General features: G+C 28.5%; 5 protein-coding genes across 5 annotated transcripts; 3 read left to right on the top strand and 2 right to left on the bottom strand.

Moving 5' to 3' along the window:
- Window positions 1-18,239: 18,239 nt before the first annotated feature.
- K444DRAFT_609175 (GroES-like protein) lies at window positions 18,240-19,868 on the bottom strand. Its single transcript, XM_024879528.1, has 2 exons — window positions 18,978-19,868; window positions 18,240-18,888 (listed from the first exon to the last, which is right to left on the bottom strand). Exons 1-2 carry the CDS (start codon window positions 19,580-19,582, stop codon window positions 18,354-18,356), a joined length of 1,140 nt encoding a protein of 379 aa, XP_024741112.1. The 5' UTR covers window positions 19,583-19,868; the 3' UTR covers window positions 18,240-18,353.
- Window positions 19,869-20,005: 137 nt separating this feature from the next.
- K444DRAFT_521490 (uncharacterized protein) lies at window positions 20,006-21,310 on the top strand (the record flags this gene model as incomplete). The annotated part of the gene is made up of 1 exon (XM_024874132.1): window positions 20,006-21,310. The coding sequence occupies one exon, from the start codon at window positions 20,006-20,008 to the stop codon at window positions 21,308-21,310; it is 1,305 nt and encodes a 434-aa protein (XP_024741113.1).
- Window positions 21,311-21,418: 108 nt separating this feature from the next.
- K444DRAFT_307323 (uncharacterized protein) lies at window positions 21,419-22,083 on the top strand. Its single transcript, XM_024871778.1, has 2 exons — window positions 21,419-21,818; window positions 21,866-22,083. The coding sequence occupies exons 1-2, from the start codon at window positions 21,527-21,529 to the stop codon at window positions 21,892-21,894; spliced, it is 321 nt and encodes a 106-aa protein (XP_024741114.1). The 5' UTR covers window positions 21,419-21,526; the 3' UTR covers window positions 21,895-22,083.
- Window positions 21,862-22,561, bottom strand: K444DRAFT_555289 (uncharacterized protein; the record flags this gene model as incomplete). The annotated part of the gene is made up of 2 exons (XM_024876696.1): window positions 21,862-22,439; window positions 22,508-22,561. 2 exons carry the CDS (start codon window positions 22,559-22,561, stop codon window positions 21,900-21,902), a joined length of 594 nt encoding a protein of 197 aa, XP_024741115.1. The 3' UTR covers window positions 21,862-21,899.
- A 532-nt stretch (window positions 22,562-23,093) lies between these two features.
- Window positions 23,094-25,139, top strand: K444DRAFT_641007 (alpha/beta-hydrolase; the record flags this gene model as incomplete). The annotated part of the gene is made up of 2 exons (XM_024884552.1): window positions 23,094-24,360; window positions 25,108-25,139. The coding sequence occupies 2 exons, from the start codon at window positions 23,094-23,096 to the stop codon at window positions 25,137-25,139; spliced, it is 1,299 nt and encodes a 432-aa protein (XP_024741116.1).
- Between the last annotated feature and the right edge of the window lie 583 nt (window positions 25,140-25,722).

Below are 25,722 nucleotides of genomic sequence, written 5' to 3' on the forward strand. Positions count from 1 at the left end.
CCCTAATTTCCTTTAGGGAAGTAATATAAAAATACCAGATTTAATTATAAAAGATTAAAGTTCTAAATACTAGAAAGTTTACTAAAATAGTAAAATATAAGATATATATTTTTCTATTAACTATCTATTCTATAATAAATAATTAAAGAATTACTACTATTACTATAAACGGGATAGCTATATTTCTCAAGAAATATTAGAACCTTTTCCGAGTATTTTCTATAGAGGCTATAGATATACTATCCGACTATTATATAATAAAGTATTATATAGATCTAGAACCAGGATCCTAACTACTATATAGTCTTATATATACTTTATTAGAAAAAGAGCTTAAAGTTCTTTAAGAATATCTTAATACTAGCTTAAAGAAAAAATAAATCTATTATTTTACTAGCCTAGCTAGTATCCTAATTATATTTATTCTAAAGAAAAAAGGCAATCTATATCTATATATTAATTACCGGGATCTAAATAGAATTATTATTAAGAACTAGATACTATTACTACTTATTAGTAAAATAATAGATAGGCTTTATAAAATAAAGATATATATAAAGCTAGACTTAAAAAATACTTACTATTAGTTATAAATCCGGGAAAATAATAAATAAAAAACAGTATTTCGAATATATTATAAATATTTTAAGTACTATATTATATTCTTTAAACTCTCTAATACTTTGGTAATATTTCAGGTATATATTAATTATATATTAGTAGGCCTTATAAATATTATTTATATAGTCTATTTAGATAATATTTTAATTTATTTAGAAAACCCAGAATAATATATAGTAGTAGTCTAATATATATTTAAGTAATTATAATAATACTAGCTCTTTATAAACTTAGTAAAATATAAGTTTAATATAAAAAGAATAAAGTTCCTAGAATTTATAATTAGCCCAGATAATATAGAAATAGAAATAAGCCAGGTTATAGCTATTAGGGAATAGCCGGCCCTAAAGAATAATATCCGGGAAATTTAAGTATTCCTGGGTTTTACTAACTTTTACTAGAGGTTTATTTATAGATACTTTAGAATAGTAAAAAGGTTAACTAATTTATTAAAAACTAGTAAAAATCTATAATATTATTTAGCTAGATAAATGAGATAAATAAGGCTTTTAAAAAGCTATAAATTATATTTATAATAGTACTAATTCTTTATTATTTTAATTTAGCCTTAAAAATTTATATAAAAATAAAAATTTTAGGATTTATAATTATAGATATAATTTCCTAGCTCTTTAATAAAAAAATAAAAGCCAGGTAATATCCTATTACTTTCTATTTAAAAAAGATAACTATAATTAAAAATAAATATAAGATATATAATTCTAAACTTTTAGCTATTATTCTAGTATTCTATACTTAGTAATATTACCTAATATATATCCGGTATACTATTATTATTAAAATAGATTATAATAACTTAAAATACTTTATAACTAAGAAAAAGCTAAATAGTTAATAGATAAAATAAGTAAAGAAGCTAGCTATTTTTAACTTCGTTTTAAAGTACTAGCCGGAATATAGTAACCCTACTAATAGGCTATTAAGAAGGCTAGACTTTATAGCAAATATAAAAGAAAATACTTTACTATTTATATTTTATAATAAGTTATAGAATATAGAATAAAGAACCTTATAAATAATAATAATAGAATACTATACTATTCCTATAATACTATAATATAAGGCCCAGGAAAAAGAAAATAAATATTCTTTAATTAGCAAGATACTAAGGAATTCCGAAAAAAAAAATCTATTTTAGTAATAAAATAGTACTAGAAATATTACTACTTAAGCCTATTACTAATATAGCTAGTTATAAATAGTATATATTACGAATTCTAGCTATATAAGTAGCTGGGTCCGAAATAGTATATAAGAAAAGTAAAGAAATATTACTTAAACTACTATTATAGTACTAAAGGCTTAATCTATTAGTATAATACTAATAGTATAAATAGTTCTTAAAAGAAATTTTTACTAAAGCTATTAAGACTTAAGAACTTAATATATCTAGGTTATTAAAATATCGGGATACTATTTATATACTAAATAAGCCGGCTCTTAAAGAAAAATTACTATAAGCTAATTATAATAATCCTATAAGTAAGTATTTTAGTACTAGTAAAATACTAGAGATTCTCTAGAGAAAGTACTTCTAGTAAAGTATAAGAAAAAATATAAAAAACTATATTAGAACTTGTCCTATATATTAATAGACTAAGATAAAGAAATATTTATTATATAGTATACTTAATTTATTTCTTTTCTTTTCTAAGCTATAGTAAGAAATTACTATAGACTTTATTATAGGACTATTTCCTTTTAGGTTTTATAGTAAGATATATAATTCTATACTTATTATTATTAATAAGTATATAAAAATAATATAATATATTTCAATTACTAAAAAAATCTCGGCTTCTGAGTTAGTAAAGCTATTTATATATTATATTATTAAAGACTTTGGTATATTTATAGGTATAATCTCTAATAAAGAATTTATCTTTATAAGCAAGTTCTAGTTAAGTCTATACTTTTACTTAAAGATTTAATAATAGCTAAGTATAGTATTCTATTCGTAAACTAATAAATAAATAAAGAATCTAAACCAAACTTTAGAATAATACTTAAGATATTATACTAGCTATTAGTAAAATAACTAGATAATAAAGCTTATTCTTATAAAATTCATATATAATAATTCCATATATTTAATAATAGAAATATTTCTATTCTATATCTTATATAAATTTCATTCTAATATTAAATTATATATTAAGAATAATATTTCAGAAAAAAAAGTATTAGTAATATAAGAAAGAATATAAAAGATTTAAGTAAAACGGAAAATACTAGAAAAATAATAATAAGAAGTAGTAAATATATAGAAAAAGTACTATAATAAGAAATATATTAATAAAAAGTTTAAGGTATATAATAAAGTTATACTTTATATAAAAAATATTTAATAGCTATAATCTAATATAAAGCTAATAAATAAATATCTCGGCCCCTTTAAAGTTCTAGAAATTATAGAAATATATAAATAGGTATATTATTTGGAATTACTATTATTATATTAGATCTATAATATTTTTTATATTTCTTTCTTAAAACTATAATATTTGCAAGCTAGTACTATAGTAAAACTAGAATTAGTTAAGATTAAGGGCAAAAAGAAATTCGAAGTAAAATCTATTATAGCCTATAAGAAAAATAGAAAAGAAAGAAAGTATCTTATTTATTAGAAAAGCTATTTACTAGTAAATAATATATAGGAACTACTATAATATATATAAAATCACACGTAACTTAAAAACATATAATAAATCTCGGATATTACGGGTATTAATTAGGGAGTTTAGTAGCCCTTTAATATCTTAACTAACTATTATTTATATTATATATATTAGGCTTATAAATTACTAATTATATATATACTATTAGGGCCTCCTATTTAAAAAGAGCTTCCCTGGACCTTATAAGAGAAATAGAGATTAGTTCTATACTAAATTTAATACTATAGTTTTATAATATACTAATTTATTTTATTATCTTATTACTTACTAATAAATATCTTATAAGCTAATCTCTTTATCTTTAAAAAAAATAGTTTAATAAGTAATTATATTTTAAAATCTATAAAATATATAATCCCTTACTAAAGCTATTTTTATAGAGAAAGTTAAATAGATTAACCCTAATATAAGTAATAGTAAAGGCTTATCTAATACTTTTAATAGGACTTTTTAGAAGCCTTTAAGAGTTAGTAATAATAATATAAATAATTCCAGTAATAATTAAGATACCGAGATTAATACCCGAATTACTATTACCCAAGCTATAGAATAGGGCTTATATACTAAAATTAAAGTATTCTAATAAAAGCAAGAATTAGTAGATATAATTAATTAATATATCCTATAATTAGAGTAATATAAAAATACCCTTAGGAATACCTTATAGTTTACTATATCTTATAGAAACTTTATTTATAAGTCTATATTATTTTCCTTAGTAATTCCTACTAGGGAACTTCCTAAAATAAAATTAGAACCTATTTCCTTTTCTAATATAATAAGCTTTAAGAATAATCTTAATACTATTTATTAAAAGCTACTATATAATATCTTAAAGATATATTTGAATTAAGAAAAGCTTCTTAAGATCCAGATATCTAATTTATATTATGGAAAGTCTCTTAAGAAATAAAGAACATTTATATCCTTTTAGAAAGCAATTTTTAGAATCTAACCTTAGACTTATAATAAATACTCTTCTAGAATTAACTCTATTATAAATATCTTTAGAAATAAATCTTATAATATTTGGGAGGTTATAATAAAGTAAAGCCCACTATTATATAAGGTCTATTAGGAGTAATTTAAGGCCTACTTAGCTAATATATTTCAAGTACCTCAAACCTATTAATAAGATATCTTTAAAAAACTCTGAGATCTTTATTAGAAAAATAATAAGATAATTACTAAATTATATATTTGGATAATTAGTCTTAAAATTAACTAGGACCTATATTTTAAAAAGAACCAGGTCCGGACTCTTAATATTACTTTATTTAATTATAAGACTCATTAAATACTTATATTTATTTTCTTAGGAAATAAGGTAATATTTATTTCTAAGTAATTTAAGAAAGCTCAGAAAGTAAAGTATATTATTTATCCTAAATTAAGAAAAGTAAAAACGGGGGAATCTAATAAAAATAACTTTGTTCCCAAAAACCCTAACTTAGTAAATTCTAATTTATAAGGCTATTAAAAAAGAAAAAATAAGTTCTAAAGATTATATAAAAAATCTTTAGGTAATACTTTAATTTCTTTAAGGCCTTAATAAAGTACTAGTTCTATTTCAGGTATGATTTATTAGATTTATAAATAGAAAAAACATTTCTTAGAAAATATAAAGTATTTTAAGTATACTAAATAGGCTTAGTAGAACCCTAATAAGGCCAAAATTATAGAAAAGTTAAGGCGTTTATAAAAGCAAATTAATATTATAATTATAAAAAAGTATTCTAAAAAAGACCCTTCTAAGAAATAGGGAAAAGAGAAAGCCAAATCTTAAATATTAATAATTCTAGCTATAATAAAAAAAATATATAACTTTATATAACTATTTAAGCAAGATTAATATAGCTAGAAATAGGTATCTTAAAGATATATAATAGACTTAGTAATACCGGATCAGATTATAACTTTCTTAATAATAATTAGGCTTAAAGCCAAAGCTTTATTACCTTAGCTAAATATAACCAAAAATTTATAACCTTTTATAGGAACTAATTTAAAATCTATTAAACCTATAATCTTAAGATATTTATTATAAATAATTATAATAAGATATATTCTTTTAAGCTCCGGTTCTATAAATATAAGAATATTAGCTCTTATAGCCTCGTTTTTGGTATAGAATTTTATAAAGTAACTTTTATATAATATATAGACTATATTAAGAAATAAGAAATATATATACTTATATAGCCTAATAATATTAAGATCCTAATATTAAAAGAATTTAGTAAGGAGCTTAACTAGTACCCTAAGCTAGTACCTCAAGTCTTATTCTTAACTAAAGGCAAATATAACTATTCTAGATAATAGGCTTTATATATTTATAATAATTACTAGGTCTTTACTTTATTATATAGTTCTAATAATACTAAATAAAAGTTTTTAATATAGCAAATTAATACCTTCTAAAAAGGGGCCTTAGAAGTGCCTATTTACTTCTGGGATAATAAATATAAAGACTTCTTAGAGGTTTTTAATCCTAATAAAGCTTTAGAACTTCCTAATCTTAGTAATATTAAATACTTTATTAATATAAATAGTATAGTCCCATATAGGCCTTTATATAATCTATTAGAGACCTAACTAGAAATATTATATTTATATTTATAGGATATGCTTTATAAATATTAGATAAGGCCTAATAAAAGCCTAGTAAGAATACTTATTCTTTTTATTTCTAAGAAAAATAAAGAACTATATTTTTATATTAATTATTATAGACTTAACTAAGTTATAATTAAGAATTAGTATCTACTTCCTCTTATTAATAAGACTCTTAACTAGCTCTAAAAAGCCAAGATTTTTATAAAGCTAGATCTTAAAAATATATATTATTAGATAAAAATTTATAAAAAATATAAGTAAAAGACGGCTTTTAGGACCTATTATAACTATTTTAAATATCTTATAATACCTTTTAGACTAGCTAATATACTAGCCATATTTTAAGTATATATTAATATTATATTTATAAAACTTCTGGATTATTTCATAATTATTTATTTAGATAATATTCTTATTTACTTCCGAAATAAAAATAAATACTATAATTATATTTACTAGATACTTACTAGGTTATATAAAAATAACCTATTTTATAAACTTAGTAAATATGAGTTTAATATTAAGGAAATCGAATTTTTAGGCTTTCTTATTAGAATAAAAAATATTTATATAAATCCTAAATAGGTCTATAGTATTATTAAATAGCTAGAACCAGAATTATTCTATAATATTTAAATATTTCTTAGATTTACTAATTTCTATTATAGGTTTATTTACTATTACTCTCAGGTAACTATAGGCTTAATAGACTTTTTAAAAGAAATAGAAAAGGGCCGGAAATCCGGTTCCTTTATATAAATAAATAAAGTAACTAAAAGCTTTAAGACTTTAAAAAAAGCTTTTATTATAATACTTATTCTAGTCTATTTTGATTTTTTTAAGAAGATTTATATTAAAACTAATATATTAAAATTCGTAATTACTAGTACTATTTTATAATAAGTTAATCCTAATAATAGCCCAAAAAAATACTAGTATCTAGTAATATTCTAGTCCCGGAAATTCTCCGGAGCCAAATATAACTATAGTACCTATAATAAAAAACTACTTATAATTATTAAAGCCTTTAAGTATTAGTACTATTACCTTAAAAAGTTCAGGTTTATAATTAAGGTTATTATAGACTATAATAATCTCTAATACTTTATAGAAATAAAATATCTAGAAAGCTATTAAATATATTAGGTAATATATCTTATAATATATAATTTTAATATTATTTACTATAGAAATACCTTAAACCTAGTAAATAGACCTAGTAAAAAACCTAATTATAAAAAAGATCCTATTAATATAACTTGGCTTCTGATCTTTTAGAATAAGTTAAAAAAAGCTTTTATAATTATAATTTAGAGATTCTTATAAATATCTAAAGAGTTCCCTCTTTAGAATAGATATTATTTAATATTTATTATATTTATAATAGCTAAGAAGAAATATTTATTATAAAATAAATAAATAAATTATTTTATAGATCTCTTAACTATAGAATTAGTTAAGAAACAAGATATAGGGAAATACCTTAAAGGCTTTATTATTATAGCTAAAGTAATAGAAATATCTATAATTATATTATTTAATAAAATTAAAGACTTCTCGGTTTCCCGAGTTTTTAAATTAGATAGTTATAAATATCTAATTCCTTATATATAAATATATATAGTTACTAAAAAAGCTATAGTACTAGCCCTTTTATTTAAATTTCTTCTGGATATTATCTAGGTAATTTAAAGAAATAATTCTTAATATTAAAATATTATAAAATAAAGGCTTAGTAAGAAAGATATTAAGGAAAAAGAAATCTAGAAAAATAATTCGAGCTTATTTAAATATTATTCAAGAATTATTATACCTAATAATTTCGCTTTATATTAAGAAGTTATAAAGCTTTATTATAATAATCTAATAACTAAATATTATAGAATAAAGAAAACTTTTAAGTTCCTTAGAAAGTTCTAGTATTAAGAAAATATAAAAAGAGATATTTATAATTATTATTAAGAATATAATATTTACTAGAGAATTAAGGTAAAAAAACATTTATTATATAATCTATTTAGTAATTTACTATAGCCTAAGAAATCCTAGAATAAGATCTTTATAGATTTTATTATAGGTCTATTATTATATAAAAACCTAATAAGAAATCCCGATTTTAATATAATTCTTATAATTATTAATTAGTATTCTAAAATAGTAAGATATATTATATATTATAAAACTATTAACTTTCTAAAGCTTATTAAAATTATATAGGAATATGTTTTCTTAATTTTTAACTCTTCTAATAAAATTATTTCTAATTAAGAAATAGTATTTACTAGCTAGTTCTAGTCTGCTTTTTACTTTTATTTAATATATAAATAGTATTTAAGTATAGCTTATTATTCTTAAATAAATAATTAGATAAAAAGGCAGAACCAGATTTTAGAATATTATCTAAGATATTATTATAATACCTAAAAAAATAACTAGTTTAAAAAGTTATTTTTTATAGAATTTATATATAATAACTCAAAATATTAGGTTTTATAAGATATATCTTTCTATATATATTATAAATACTACTCTTAATTTTTATAGAATCCTAAAAATAGAATTATAAAAAAGGTACTAGCTATATATAAAAGGCTAGAAATTCTTAAAATAAAGTAAAAAAAACTTAAGAATTTATAATATTATATATAAAATAATTAGGAAACCTATTATAATAAGTACTAGTTAGCTAAATATTACTTTAAAGAAGCCTAGATAATACTATTAATAAGAAATATTAAACTTAAGATAAGAAAGCTTAAGCCAAAATTTATAAATCTATTTAGGATCCTTAAATATATTAGTAATTTAATATATAAGTTAGAATTACTAAATATATATAATTATTTATATCTAATTTTCTATATTTCTTTTTTTTAAAAATATATAATAAAAAAGAATTAGAAGCTATATTTATATTTCTCTAAAGAATTTCTGAAATTAGTAAATAATAATAAAGAATAAGAATAAGAAATAGAAGCTATTATTAATTATTAATAAGATAATAAAAATAAAAAGTAATAGTATTTAATTAAATAGAAAGCCTAGTCTAAAAATTATAATATCTAATTACTTACTTTCTTTAACCTTAAAAATTCTAAGAAACTTCTGAAATTATATAACTAAAATTATAGCTTAGAATCCAAAACTATCTTTTAATAATTTTTTAAGATTAAAAAGAATTCTGAATTACTAAGAAAAAGGCTATTTAAAAGAAAAAAAGAACCTAAATAGCTAAGAAAAGATCTAGAATAATAATAGAAATACTTTTTCCCTAAGTTTTTTATTTATAAAAGTTTTCTAGGGTTTTATTAAGGCTTATAAAAATTATATTTAAATTATTAGAAAAAGATTTAGAATTAAAAAAGATTTATTATAAATAAATTAGCTATAGGTATTTTAAATAAATAAACTCTAATTCCTATAAATTCCTAATTCCTAAAATAAAAATACTAAATACTAGTTCTATTTAGGACTTAGTAAAGAATTAGCTAATATTCTCTAAAATCCGCTTATCTCTTAATAGGATATAATTATACTATAATAATATTAGTATTAAGAATATTAAAAGAAATAAGTAAGAAACTTATAATAGCTATATATATTTTATAAAAAGCCTGAATTTTTAAAGTCAGGTCTTAAATAGTTATAAATATTATATTATTAGTATTTAAAATACTAGTAATAAACTATTTAGTAATCTTAATAATAAGCTTAATAATAAGATTAATATTTTAAAAATAGATATTATAATATTCTTTTAAGAAATTAATAAATACCTAAATATATTAGAAAAAACTTATCTTTAGGATACTAATTCAAATAATATTATTATTTATCTTATTAAGATAAGAAAAAGAATTCCGAAGTTTATTAGTATTTTTCTAGTCTTTAAAAACCTAATTAATAGTATTATTCTTATTAGTATAATATTATTTAGGATATATTTTAAGAAATTTCTTAAAAATTATAATAGTATTTTCCCAGAACTAGTAAGCCTCTAATAAGTAATAAGGAATCTAAAATTATATTAGCTTTAATAAATATTAAAGCTAAAGAACTTACTAATATATAAGATTTAGAACCCTTATTATAATAGTTATAATTCTTTTTACTAGATACTATAGTATATAAGATAAAAAGATTAATAAGTAAATACTTAAAATATTTCAAGTATTTACTAGTAATAGAAAAGAAAGCTATAAAATTACTTTTATACTTATTATTATAAAAACGAATAATAAAGCCAGAAGAAAATATTATAGAATTAATTAAAAATAATTAAAGAAAACTTAGAGAAAAATAGAAAAAGAGGCTAGAAAATAATAATAGAAAAAGTTATATATATAATTATTAGAAAGAAAGAAAGTATATAGTAATATAAAAAGGTTCTTTTATAGAAATAAAAAACTACCTGGATTAATTACTAGTTTTTATACTAGTCCTAATTAGAAACTAGTATAACTAATTAATATATATTTCTAGAAGCCCGCAAATAATTTCTAGGACCTTAGAAACATTTATATAGGTTTCTTATATAAATATTTATTAAATACTTTTTATATAACTATTTAGATTATTCTAATACGAGATCTAATAAGTAATATTAATTTTATAGAATAGTACCTTAATACTTTAGATTAAGCTAATTAGAATACTTAGATCCCAAACGAAATTATAATTACTAGCTAGCTCCTATATTTGGAATATAATTACTTTTTTATTTATTTATTTAGCCCTAATCTAATTAGATAATTTTTATATTTATTATTTAAATTATATTAGTAAAACTACCTCCTAAAATATTAGAAGTTTATATTAATTAAATAAATAATTAATTAAATATTTATTAGGATAAATTAATAAATCTTGGGAATAAGATCCTAGGAAAGAAATATAATTATAATATATATAGGATTATATATAACTTAAAGGCATATAATAAACCTCGGATATTATAGATATTAATTAGAGAATTCGATAGCTCTTTAATATTCTAACTAATTACTATTTATATTATATATATTAGGCTTATAAATTACTAATTATATATATATTATTAGGGCCTCCTATTTAGAGGGAGCTTCCCTAGACCTTATAGGAGGGATAAAGATTAGTTTTATACTAAATTTAATACTATAGTTTTATAATATACTAATTTATTTTATTATCTTATTACCTACTAATAAATATCTTATAATTACTAAGTAATCTAGAGAATATAGCTCAAGAATTATAAAAATACTTAGAAAAAAGTAATATTATAATACTATTAGCTAAATAGAGATATAAAAAATAAATGCTTTTATTAGAAAACTATTAAAAAACCATATATTTATTTTTGGAAAAATTATATAAAAATTATTAAAAACTCTAATTTCTATATCTCATAAATACCCTATTCTTATAATTACTCTTTACTATTCTTATTATTATTCTTATTAGAATTCTCTCGAGAAATAAGTAATAAATTAGCCTAGAAAGCTATTAGCTATTAGTAAGAAATAAGAAAGAAATAAGCTTACTTAATACTAAAGAATATTAATTATGCCTTTAAGAGTATTTTATACTTATACTAAACTAGTAAGAATTACTTGGCCTATTCCTTAGATTATTAGGGGAATTTATTAGCCTTAAATAATAGCTTTAATACGAGAAATATATATAGTTTAGTATAAATAAAGGGCTATAATAGCCTTCTTTTTTTCGGGCAAAAGTTAGGTAAAACGCTTATATATATTAATAGCTTAGAGAAAGTAGTTTAATTATATTATATATATTTAAGAAATCTTAAATAATATTAGAATAGGGAATAAAAAAAGGAATTTATAACTTATAGGATTATACTTCTTATTCTTAAAGTAATAGTAATTATATACTAAGTAATTATTATTCTTAATATAAGTAAAATTAGGAAACTTAGTAATATTCTTAAAATATTAAAGATAATAAGGGCAAATTAAGAATATAGAAATATTAGCTAAATGATTAGTAATAGGCTAATAAGTACTAAAAAAAGGATTTATCTTAATAGATAAAGAAGTAAAAAAAGAAATTAGAAAAAAGTTTAAAGAAACTTAAAAGAGTTTAAAAAAGGCTTAAAAAAGGCTTAAAAGAGAAAGGCAAGAAATAAAAAAAAGCTAGATATAGTATTATAATTAAAGGAAAAAAAGGTTAATTAGTAGAAAAAAAGAGGCCTTTTTATAATACTTTTTTTTCCGAATAATAATTACGAATTTAGAACCGGCTCTATATTAGAAATACCTAGAAAATTCCAAAAAAAAGAATTCATAAATAAACTAGAAGATCAGATTAATTTTTTTAAGCTTTTAGGCCTATAAAGTAATAATTTATTTATAAATAGAGGCTAAGTTAGGATTTATAAACTAATTAGGAGATTGGATAAGCTTTATATCTAATAATATATACTATATTTATACTACTTTTATAAGAAAAAATTACTAGAAGTAATTTATAAACTAGCTAGGAAGAATTAGTAAACTATATTCTTAACTCTATTACCTAGTATAATAATAGTGTAATTATAGAAAGTTTTTAGGGAAAACTAGTAGCCAGGAAAGTTTCAGAGAAATATTTATAAAGCTATTTATAGTTTTCCTAGGCCTCTTGAGAATAAGGGCCTAGAAAAGGAATTAATATAATAGGTATATATAATAGTATATAAATAAATATTAGATATTATAAATCTAGTTTCCTATTTTGAATATAGCTTATAATTAGAATTATATGAATTATATGGGATTTCCTAATTAAGTAAAGGGCTTTATATACCTGGCTAAATACTAGGAAATATATAGGAAGACGCTCCTAGCTTTAGAAAGGGATATTAATTAGTCTTTTATTAGAATTAATTCTTGGAATTAGTTATATTTATAAGTATTACTCTATAGCTTACTTATCTTAATTACTTATATATTACCCTACTATTATATATCTTATACTAAATATAATTAATTCTTGGCTTTTTCCTAAAAAAATACTTATTTGAAATAGATTCTCTTATTATTTAGCTTTAGCTTATTATATATATAATTCCGGATATAATAGTTTATTTTAGCTATTTTATTTTAGAACTCTAGTAATAGGCTTACCTTTTCTAATAAGATATATATATTATTTTCTATAATCTATATATTTCTTTTAGCTAATTTATTCTAGTATAATAATACTACTATTATATTTTATATTTTTATATTTCTATAAATATTATATAATTATATATTTTAATTCTATTAATAAGACTTATTTCTTTTATATTATATTATTAAAAATTAAAAGAAAGTAATTATAACTATTAATAAAGATTAGAAATAGGCCTATTATATTAAATTAAATTAAAGCTAAGATTATAGTCTTCTATAGGCTAAGTATTTTCGGAATCTTATTTTTTATTTTTATTAGAAAATAGATCTTATAGAGTTTAATATTATATAAAATCTAAAATACTTTATTAAAAGTTATAATTTTATAAAAATAATATAGTTTATTTAGTTTAAAATAACTAAATCTTCTATATATAAGCTTATATTTAGTATTAATAGCTATTTCTATTAAAGTCTAATATAAATAAATAGTTAGAGGTTTTAGATTCTTTCTTTTTTATTTAATACTCTTATTTCTAATTTCCTTATTATTCGGCTTTATAATTAGCTATTTATAAGAGTTAGTATCTTATATATTAATTTTAATTAATATAAATATAACTTGCTTTTCTTTTTCTAATATTATATAAGAAATAAAGTAAAATCTATTAGTTATTCTTATTTTTATAATTATTTTTATTTTATATCTAAAATATAACTTTTTATAATTAATTTCTTTTTTAAGATTTGTTTTATATAAGTACCTTACTAATAAGAAACTAATATCTAGATCCGGTATAAAAAGATAATTAAAAACTAGTATTAAAATTCTATTTAATATATATATCTTTATAATTTCTTTTTATCTAATATATAATATTTTTCTTTTAATCTAAATTAATATATATTTAATAGAAACTAATATAGACCTAAAGTAAAAAGATTAGTTAGTTATATATATAATATAGACCGAGTCAAATAGCCAGAAACCCAAATATTTATTAATATTATTTTAAGAAAATAAAATAGTTTCGGTTTCGGTATTTATCTTAGAATCGGATTTCTTAATAAATATAATATTTTACTTGAAATTATTAGTAGCTATTAGAATCTTAACTTTCTTAAATAGCTTTAATAATAGCTAGCTTTCATAATTATTTAAATAAAATATTCTTCTAAAAAAAGAAATAGAATAATAACTTCTTTTAATTAGCTCTAATAGCTTTATATATAATATTAAGATATAAATAATTATATATAAAGTAATTATATTTTTTATATATATAATACCTTACTTTTTTATTTTTTAAGAAATTGAACTAGTAATAATAATAATAATAGTACTAAAAGAAATAGCTATAAGTATTATAAATAATAAAAGTACTTTCTAATATAATATATATTTTAAGGTTATTTTCCTTATTTACTAAAATCTTAATCTTTTTATTTATATTATATATTATTATTATATAAAACCTATTAATAATTATTTTATATTTATTTAATAGCTTTATACTAAATATTATAAATAATATAAAATCGAAATATATATTTTTTATTATAGGATTTATAAAACTAAATCTATAATAATATTTCTTTATTTTAGCTTATTTAAAGTATATTTTCTTTTTCTTTATATATTTAAAGCTCTAGATTTTCTAAATTATTATAAGGTGTTTATTAGTAGGTAATAAGATAATAGAATGAATTAGTGAGTTGTGAAATCATAGTATCAAATTCAGTATAGAACTAATCTCTGTCCCTCCTATAAGGTCCAGGGAAGCCCCCTCTAAATAGGAGGCCCCGATGGCATATATATAATTAGTAATTTATAAGCCTAATACATATAATGTAAATAGTAGTTAGTTGTGGCATTAAAGGGCCGCCGATCTCCCTGATTAATACCCGCGATATCCGAGGTTCGTCACATGCTCTTAAGTCACGTGCGACCCTGCATATATTACAATTATTATTATAACTTTAATTAAAGAGAATTAGTAATATTTTATTTTAAGGAATTATTATATTGCCTTAATATAAATTAGCTTATTAACTTTAGTAATATCTTTATTAGAAAGTAATTAAATAATATAATATAAGGCAATGGCTTTATCTTTATTATATTAAGTAAGTTTCTTTTTAAGCTTTATAAAGTTCTTTTTAAGCTTTAATTTTACTATTTCTTATATTACTTTATTAATTTTATTCCTATCTTTTTCTTTAATTAGTATATCGGGTATTATAAGTATTATAAATATTATATCTATAATATATATCTTCTTATCTAATTTAATAATATATTAGACTTCTTTAGTATAAAGCTTTAGTAATATTTTGCGGAATTATATTTTATAATTTAATTAGCTTAAAAGCTCGAGTTTAGAAATATATTCTTTATTATTTATAATAATATATTTTATAGTTATAGAGAAATAATAGTTTAATATTTTATAGTTATAGAATTATTAGTAATAAAAGTGAAAATATTTATAGCTTACTAGCTATATTTATTTACTAGTATATTACTATTTTTTCTTATATCTTTAGCTTAATAAATTTCTGTTTTTTCTTATATTAAATATTATAATATTTACTTGAGTTCTCTTATAAAGCTTTATAATAAAAGTTATATTTTCCCTTATATTAATTATATAGTACCTTTATATTATATAAACGAAGTATTTAATATATAGTTTCCCTAAATATCTAAGTAAACCGGAGCTTTATAATTTATTAAAAATATATCTCTTAATTAGATATAATCTAATAAAGAAATAATATAATAGAAATAGAGATAAAAGAAAAAACTCGATTATATTAATTAAAGAAAGAAAAAGAGAAAGAAAGATTATAGATTCTTATAGAGCTATAATTTTACTAGTCTATATAATAGTATTATATCTATATATAATACTATATAACCTGTTTTCTTAATAATATATATAATATAATTATTTTACTAAAGAAATATACTTAAAATATATTAGAGATATTTAAAAGGCTAAGTTTCTTATAGGCTAATATATTATAAAATATATATACTTTTTTATAACTTTTTATATTCTAGTTTTCTTTTTTTTAGCTTTAAATTATCTTTATAAAAGATCTTTTATTTTGTTTTTTAAATCTTAAATACTATATCTATAATAGTTTTCTTATACTTTTTACTAGATTTATAAGTATTATTTATAATTTAGTAAATTAATTATATTTATAAATTCCGGAAAATAATAATATAAGTTTATTTATTATATATTTATTTTATTAGAATAAATATATATTTATAAAGCTATATTTTTAATATATAATTTAAGATAATAAAGAATTATTTTTATATAAAATATTAACTAGTTTTTTATAATTTAGATTCTTAATATTTAAGGCTTTAAAAATATAAAATCTAGCTATTTCTTTAGTTTTTTAATATATAATTATATTAAAAATAAAATATTACTAATAAATATATTATAAGAACTTTTTATTATAAAAATATATTAGATAATAAATATAATTTATTAATTTTATTTTTCGAATATAAAAATAATTAAAATTAGCTATATTATATAAATATAATATTAAAAAACTATAATAAAAAGTTTTTTTTTTAAAAATATCTTATTTAAAGAAATAATATAAATTATATTAAATAAAATATTATAAGAATTTATATATTAAAGAATTTATTTAGAAAGCTTATTTAAAATTATATTTAACTTTATAATATTAGTATTAAAATTATAAATTATAAACTATTAATATAGCCTAATATTTAATTCAAATTTTGGCTAGTTTTTAAAACTTCTCTTATTTATATTATTAATTATAAGAATTAAAAAGAAGATAGAAATATTATTATTTAGTAAAAAACTTATAATATATTTTTTATAAACCCGAATATATTTATAATTATTATAATAAACTTATAAATAATAAAGCTATATAAGAATTAGCTTCTTATAAATATAAAACTTTATTTGAAACTAGTTCTAATACCTGAAATTATTTTATAAATTAGCTTTTAAGAGCTATAAAATAATAATATTAAGATTTAAAAATAAGTTAAATAAGATATTTATTATTTTTATAATATTTTATATAAAACTAATATAATATTTTTTATATTTATATTAGTAATTCTATTTATAAAATATTATTATTTAAATATAAGTTCGGGTAATAATTATCTCTTTTATTATAAAGAATATTAGTAAATAGCCCGAAATCTTATTTAAATATATAAGATTTTTTATAAATATAAGAAATATAATCTTATTTTTTTTATTTCTAAATATATAATTATAATATACTTTTATTTTCAAATTTATTTCAAACTAGTACTTCTTATAATATATATAAGTCTCTATTTTAATCTTATTTAGTATAATATAAAAGTTTTAAATTATTTATTATTATTCTAATATAAGAAATTCTAGCTATTAGAGCTATAAAAAAGTAGCTTTTAAACGTGATTTTAATAAATTCAAATATACTTTAGGCTAATTAGAAACTAATAAAGCATTTTTTAAGCTTATAAAAGTAATAACTAATGGATTTATATATAATTTCTGGTATTTTAAGTATATTTTTAGGGGTTTCAAATATATTTCTTGGCTTATAAATTATGCTTTTAATTAGAAAGTTTTCGAATATACTTTCTTTTATTAAAGAAATATAATATTGAAATCTAGCTCTTATAAAAGCTTGCGTTTCTTGCTGGCTAACTTCTTATTTAATGCCCGGTATATAAAATATATTCTGAAAAGGTTACTAGCTTTACTAAAATTAGGCTTTTTGAAATAGAAATACCTATTACAAGCCTGAATATATAAAAAGTAATATAGGCAATTTAAGATATAATTAATTCTTTATTTAGAGGTATGTATAGAGCATATAAAAGCCGAAGGTTATAATATATAAGGAGAGAATTTTTCTTGGCCCTTTTTAAGAAAATAGACTTTACTTAAATACGTGATTTTTTTCGGACTATATATAAGCAAAAGTTATAGATAATTGCATTTACAGGCACGAATACTTATGAAACCTTGGGGGAAGACCCCCCAAACCCCCTCTTAGCTTTCTGAATAAGTTTTTAATTTTTTTAATTTTGCAAATCATGTGACAGTGACATTTTCTGATACGTGATTTTCTTGCCTTACCAGCCCACCGCGCGTAACTAAAACCCAGCTTCCGACAAGTCTAGATCAGGCTTTTAATTATGCTATCTCTCACTGGGCTTCAAGTTGCCTTCCTCAGCGCACCTTGACTTGACCATCGCTGGTGTTTGAACTTGCCCCAAACTCGATTAGAGATGACCTACCTAGTCGTACAGGGGATACACCAGCTTCTGGGCCGAGACCTCCTTGCGCGACAAAGCCCCGATGCCATCAATCACCTTTGCCAGTCCGCCCCGATTCACCTGTATGGGATGTGGTTTTAATCTTCCCGTCTCGTACAAGGCGGAGAAGCGTCTGATCCACCCATGAAGCCAGGCGTGCAGCTCGGGGTTTTCCTTGCGATAATACCCTCCCGGTAGTTCCAACTCCACCCCGGTCACCTCGAGCCCCATGACCCACTCAGCCTTGACAGCCTTCCGCATCGTGGCCATCAGGTCCTCGGGTAGGAGCTCGAAGCCAACGTATCTGCCGCCACCACGCCCGATGGCTGCGTAGCAGTGGCGGATGGTTCGCGCTTCCGTGATGATGTCCAGCGCGTTTTCCAGCGTGTTCTTGGTGTATGCCCGTATGTCCTCCCCACACGTCGGCGAGCGATAATCAAAGGCCTTCTCGGCACCGTACTCTTCGACAAGCTTGAAGTTCTTTGGGGAGCAGGTCGTGACGACTCGGTAGCCCGACCTGAGGAACGCACCAGATCAATCATCATACACTCATGAGCGAGCGTCTGCACGCCCAAACAGGGAAAGGGAGAATCACACGCCACTCACAGCTTCAGTAATTGGATGGCAAGGGTACCGCTGGCAGTAGAGCCCCCATAGACAAGAAAGAACTTGGGGTCCGCGGTGGGCTTCTCGGGCGTCCCGGGCAGCTTCATCACCCACCAGAGCGCCATCCCCACGCTGCTGGTCACGGCACAGCCTATTGAAGCCGCCTCTTCCAAGGAGAGGTGCTCGGGCACGCGCCACATATTCTCGGGCTTCTCAGCAATGTAATCGGTAAAGGCACCCGACCCGGGCCGGCGGCGCTGGTTTCCCATCTGGGCCCCGGCAACGCGGTCGCCGATCCGCAGCCCCCTCGGCGTGCGAGCTACGGACTCGCCGAGGCGCACGACGGTGCCGGCAAAGTCGCAGCCGTTGGCTGTGCCGGGACAAGGGACGCGCGCCGGCATTTTGTAGTCGCAGTGGTTCACCGCCACTGCGGTCACCTTGATGAGGACATGGTCGGGCGAGACGTCCGGCATGGGTAGAGTGGTGCACAGCTCAAAGGACCCGGGGTTGGCCGACTGCACGATGGCCTGCCGCGATAATGGAAGCGCTGGGAGAGTCGCTGTCGCCATGTTGTGGTGCTCGGCGGGAGGGCACAAACTCTTCATGACGGCCCTGGGTTGGTATCGTGGCCCAGCTGCAGCTCTCTGCTTTTCACTCCGGCGAAGAGCTTACCACGTCTCTCCGCCTCGGGCAGAAATGGCCCCCAGAGCGGCAATTGCTGGTTGTGCTTGGGGAATTCGGAGCTTGAAGTCGGGCAGTCGGGACTTTTCCCGGAGCTGGCCGAGTGCTTCGCAGGGTTACCAGGGCCAGTGGATGGAGACCTCGGGACTTTCTGCCAGCAGGGAGGCGAACTACCTTGCATGTCCAGGTCCGCGCTGTATAAGGGTCAGTCAGGTCTGGGGGAGAGGGAAAGGGAAAGGGAGCAGGAGCGGACGTTTCTCTGCCCCGTTCATTTCTCTGGACAGTGGCTAGTAGCTCGACGTTTGCCCCATCCGTCTGGAACCATGTCCAAAGTGTTTGGCGGAACCATGTCCAAGACGTTTGCCCTTGTGGCGCTCTTCTCCTCCCTTGCCGCTGCAAACCTGTATCAGGTTCCCATTGGTTCCCAACCATTTCCTATCGATTACGATTTTACGACGAACTGGGATGACGATTCGTGTACGATTAGCAGGAGCAAGGCCTTCGATATCCTCGAAGGCCCCAACACGTTTTCCACGGCGGCGGACGCTCACATCAACTCGCCCAAGATCACGCCCTTGATCAACAGGACCAACTGGGAGCAGTGGGAATTCGACGGCCTCTCTCACAACGGCCTGTCCTTGTTCCTAACGTCATTCTCCCGGGACTATTCGTACCACTTCTTCGGCAAGGGAAATCTGCGCATGGAAGTCTACATGAATCTCGCCGACGGCACGTCGGTCCGGGAGCTCGACTACGTCGATGAGTCCATCGTCATCGACTGCCCCACCTACACGGCCGGCATCTGGAACAGCTCCGACAAGTCGTACTCGTTCCATGCCACCAAGGACCTGAAGCACATCAAGCTCATGTTCGACTCGTGGAGGGTCAACGGCACCTACAAGCTGTCGGCCACCACGCCTCCCGTCCACGCCGACGGCTCGCTCTGGGACCCGGAGGGCGGGGACAAGCCCGGCGTGACCGAACTCTCGCCCGGGCTCTATTACAGCATCCCCGTGGTCAGCGGCGAGATGGAGGTGGACGCCGTCGTATCGGGGGGCAGGAAGCTGGGCTTCCGCGGCAGGGGTGGCTCTACCCGCCTCTGGGCCAGTGACGGCTGGCTCGGCATCACCGAGGGCTGGAAAGCCATCCGGGCCTGGGCGGGGCCCTACACCTTTACCTACTGGCACGTGACTTCCAGGAAGGACTGGGGCACGATGTTCTACTCGGGTCACCTATTCTACAACGACCAGCTCCTGGTCGGCACGCGCGTCGGAAACGTATCCGACACCGGCGATTACGCCCGCATCACCGCCAACTTTGACGCCGGCATCTCGGGGAGGTTTGCCGACAAGAACACGGGCAACACCTTGGAGTTTGTCTCGCCGTCCCGGGACAAGAAGTGGCGGTTCGAGCTGGAGCACATCCTGGTACAATACGAGATGGGTGTCGGTAACGGGGACGGCCTGAGCGGGTTCGCAAACCGCGTCGTTGGCGGCGAGGTTGGCGGCCTTCAGTACGAAGGGCGGGGCCAGACAGAGCAGACCCTCTTCCCCGAATACGTCTCACAGTGGGTCACCTGGCTGATATTTGGCGTCGGGTTCTTGGGCCCCGGGAAAGACTACGCTCTCGAGTTTGTCAGCTGGTTCTTCTAGCTGGGATGGCGCCTTGAAGTGATGGAGGAAAGTGCTCGGCGGTAAGCGCAGGAAGCACCACCATTGAAGGAGGACGGGTTATCGCTGGGTACAAGTGGCATTTTTTCGGGCGAGGTGATAGATCATAGTATTTCTGTAAGGCTTTGCCGTCTCCAAATGCCATACATAGTATTGTTCTTGCCAAGGTGTCAGGTCTGCTCTGGTCGCTGAGGATAGATGATCTCGGGCAGTACCTTGGTATCTTGTCACGTGTTGCGCACAGGCCACACACAGATATATATATATAGCTTCTTCCCCGCTCTTAGGGCACCATCATTCATTCACAAACATACCAATATACACCCATTTCCCCCCCCACAGCTTGTCCAGGCCGTGACATATCTTGTCCCACCCGACACCTCCTTGATTTCCTGCGTCATATATCACATGCAAAGAAACTGCACAAATGATGAACATCCGTGGATGGAGGTAACCAAGGTAACCTATCTTATGACTCTTGGGCATCATGGTACGCTCGTGGAAAAGGAAGGTTGACGTTTGCTGATAACTGCCAAGAGTATCTGCTCTTGAACTATACAGAGTAACCCCGTTATTGGCCATCCTCTTTTCCCTTCCAGTCATAAATGGCTCTGGCAGTAGCCACCTCGTTGCCTTTCCTGACGACCATGGTTCTCATAAGCCATCTCTCATCGTTCAACATACCAAATCCCCATATCTGTTCCATGACCCAGCCATTGGTCTGATGGACGACAAGATCATACAAGTTATTGTCACCTCCGGGTTCCCCTTCGTCCAGAAGGCCTTGGCTCAAGAACGAGTGCAAGGGCTTCCCGTCGTGGCCGGTAGCAGCCGATAGATTTACCAGGCGGGACCGGTGAGAGCTGGTGCCGAACAGAGTCGACGAATGGAATTCCTCTCGCCAATCCAGCACGCGCACTTCATTCTCCTCGCTGAGCCCACCGATGGCGACGGACACGGCCTGGGTGAAGACCAGTGTCTTTGTTCCGGATTCGTCAACCTGCTGGGTCGCCTTCAATGACAACGTGGCGATGCTGACAACCTTGCGAATTATCCATGGAATGCCCTGGATGGCGAAGACTCGGTCAAATGGGTCGGAAAGAGTTTTACTCTGGAAGCTGTTACTGTCTGTCAAACGGTTTGGGAGAAACTTTGTATTGCCCGTATGGGGTCGTTTACCAGTGTCCAAGAGCCCGTAAGATCCTGCATTGAGACATCTGACGGGGTAGCCATCTTGAATCAGGCGCAAATCGATCGCAGTGTGGACAATGTAAAGGATATCTAGCCCGTTGTGCTCAGACTGGCTCGGCGGGATGGGCAGAATGGAGCCGCGATGCCGATACGACAAGAAACATAATAAGAGCCAAAGAGAGGGTAAGAGCTAGACTCGAAACACCGTCAACCCGCACAAAATGTGGAAGCAAATTGAAGAAAGTCGAGCGGAGATGTAAAGTGCCGGTCGAAAAGTCCCGACTCCACCAAAATCCATCTGACGCTGTGGCGGCCGACGCACCGCGGACTCGGCTCCTAATCGGGACATTTGAAAAGAGGCAGGATTCGGACGTGTCGATTACGCGACATGCACCAGTTTGTCCGCTTGGGGACTGTATCGATCGGTTCTCGGTGACTGGGTCGGTTCCTCGAGCAGCTGAGCTCATTACCTACCTACCCTACATCGGTATCTAACTTATTTCTCCCACGCGAGCTTGAAGCGCCAACTAGCGAGCCTCGACATCGTGAGCATCGCTTCGGCGCATCTTCCACCATGTTCAAATTCTTCGACTCGTTCATGTTCAATTTCGAGCTGACCCGGCTCCTCGGCAGCACGCCGGCCGGCGGCTGCGATGCCTGCGAATTCCTGACCGCCGTGGGCAAGATCAAGAAGCACGATCCCGAGTCGTGGCACGACGCCTGGAAAGAACAGGGAGAGCGGGCCGAGGCGATCGCCGAGGAGGCCGCGAGGGATGGCCTGAAGCCGCTGGCAAAGAACGCATACCTTCGCGCGGCCAACTATTTCCGGGCCGCGTCGTACCTGTTCTTCAATGACGATCCGAGGGTCGTGCCCTTGTCCGAGAGGTCGGTCGCGGCCTTCGTGCGCGCAACGTCTTTCATGGACGGCGCGGTCCTGTTGGTGGAAATCCCGTACGAAAATGGCTTTAGCATGCCCGGCTACTTGTATCTCCCTCCCCAGAATGCACGACTGCCCGGCAAGATACCGCTCCTGTTGTACTTTGGCGGAGCCGATTCGACAAAGGAGGAGCTGCACTTCCTGTTCGGCCACTCGGGGCCGCAGGTGGGCTACGCCGTCCTCTGCCTGGAGGGCCCCGGCCAGGGCCTGCTGCTGAAGAAGTCGGGAGTCCCTCTGCGGCCTGAATTTGAGGTCGTTGCGGACAAGGTGCTGGCCTTTGTCGAGAATTGGTCTCGATCGTCAGAGCTGCAGCTGGATCTGGACAGGATCGCCGTGGCGGGCGCAGCCACCGGGGGATACTTTGCCCTCCGCGCCGCCACTGACGCCCGCGTCAAGGCATGCGTGTCCATCGACCCGTTCTTCAGCATGTATGAGCTGGCCATGACCCGCCTCCCCCAGTTCTACGTCAGCCTGTGGGAGAGGGGCTGGATCACCGACGGCTTCTTCAACTGGTCCTCGGGTCTGGCGGGCAGGACAGACTTCCTGACTCGATGGGAGTTGGCCCTGGGCACCAGCAGCACGGGCGTTGAGACGTTTTCTGCCATGCTGCGACGCTTCAAGGACTTCTCCCTGGACACAAAGAAGGACGGGAAGGTCTTGGACAGGATCACCTGCCCCGTGTTTCTCACGGGTCCCGGTGCCGGTCGCGAGATGTACTCTTCGGCAGAGGCTGGGGCGCTCAAGATCCACAAGTTGCTCACCATGGTGCCGGAGAGCAACAAGGAACTCTGGGTCCCGACGGAGGAAGCAGACGGCGGGTTAACAGCCAAGATTGGAGCCTGGCCCCTGTTGGCGCAGAAGAGCTTCCAATTTCTAGACAAGCATTTTAGCATTGATCGGAAGAGTGCGCCGGGAAGCAAATAGGTTTTCCCGACAGTATTAATAATAAACCATGGCATGAAGCAGGTTCCTCATTACTTACTAATGTCGGGAGATAATGCCTCGATTATTGGGAAAATCCCGCTTCTATTAACTGAGACCCACGCCCAGTCCCCTTACTTAACCCTAACCCTGATCCCTAGAGCATTAGGCCTTATATATATTTCCGTACGGAACTATAGACGAGACATAAGTTATATAACTATTTAATCTAGTATAATATATGTAATAAGGTCTGCTTAGGTAATAATCTAATAGTTAGTTCTTCTTTCTATTATATAGTCGCTTATAGTCGAGGTATTTAAGTATCTTATATAAGTAAATATTTTAGTAAGATTTACTTTTTAATTTTAAGATTCTTATAACTTAATAAAAAATTATTAAATTATTATAAAAATTAGTTTATTTAAAACCCTTTAATAACTACTTTTGAGGACTCTTATATTACTTTTATAACGGCTAGTATAAGGGCATAATCTACTAAGGACAGGATATTGGAAACAGGTATAAAACGAAGCTAAGCCGGAATTACTTGGGCGGAATAATACTAAAGATTAAGACATTCTCTCTATTTTATTCTATAGCTTAGTATTTTCTAATATATAAGATTCTTTAAACTTTGAGCCTTTAACTATTATATTAATCCTGCTATTATATAATACTAAGCTTACTTGACTTAGCCTATAGAGGTAATATAATACTACTAGTAAAGAACCTATATTTGTTCTTGAAAAGCAAAGATAGAATATTGCTTTTTAATATTTAATAATCTCCTTAAACTATAAAGAACTAGAGAGCTTAACTAGAAATATAATATTCTCTATAACCTAATTAATTTCGGAGCCTGACCTTTAACTAGAGCAGATAATATTTCCCTCCTAGTAATTAGTTCTTTACTAATATAAAAGAAAAAAGATATTATTCTCTATAACCCAGTTAATCTCGAAGCCTAATTCTTAACTAGAGCAGATAATATTCCCTTAATACTAATAAAAGTAAAAGAACTAGTTCCCTTCCCTAGTATAGGAAGAATTAGTAATAGTCTATTAATTTAAAACAAGAAAAGATAATAGTTAGTTTTAATTTACTAACTTAAAACTAGATAAGATAATAATTAGTTATAGTTTACTAATATTAAATAAGAAGAACTTACTTAGTATTTATTTTTATAGCTAATATTTTTTCTAAAGCTACTATAGATAGCCCGGAACCAAGTATTACTATTATAGGTATATTAGATAAGAGGCCCTAGTATAATAAAATAGAGAAACCAGACTTTAATATATAAACCTATACTACCGGGAAAGCTATTATAATATTATTCCAG

The sequence above is a fragment of the Hyaloscypha bicolor genome, assembly GCF_002865645.1.
Source record: "Hyaloscypha bicolor E unplaced genomic scaffold K444scaffold_39, whole genome shotgun sequence".
In the NCBI taxonomy this organism is placed as follows: domain Eukaryota; kingdom Fungi; phylum Ascomycota; class Leotiomycetes; order Helotiales; family Hyaloscyphaceae; genus Hyaloscypha; species Hyaloscypha bicolor.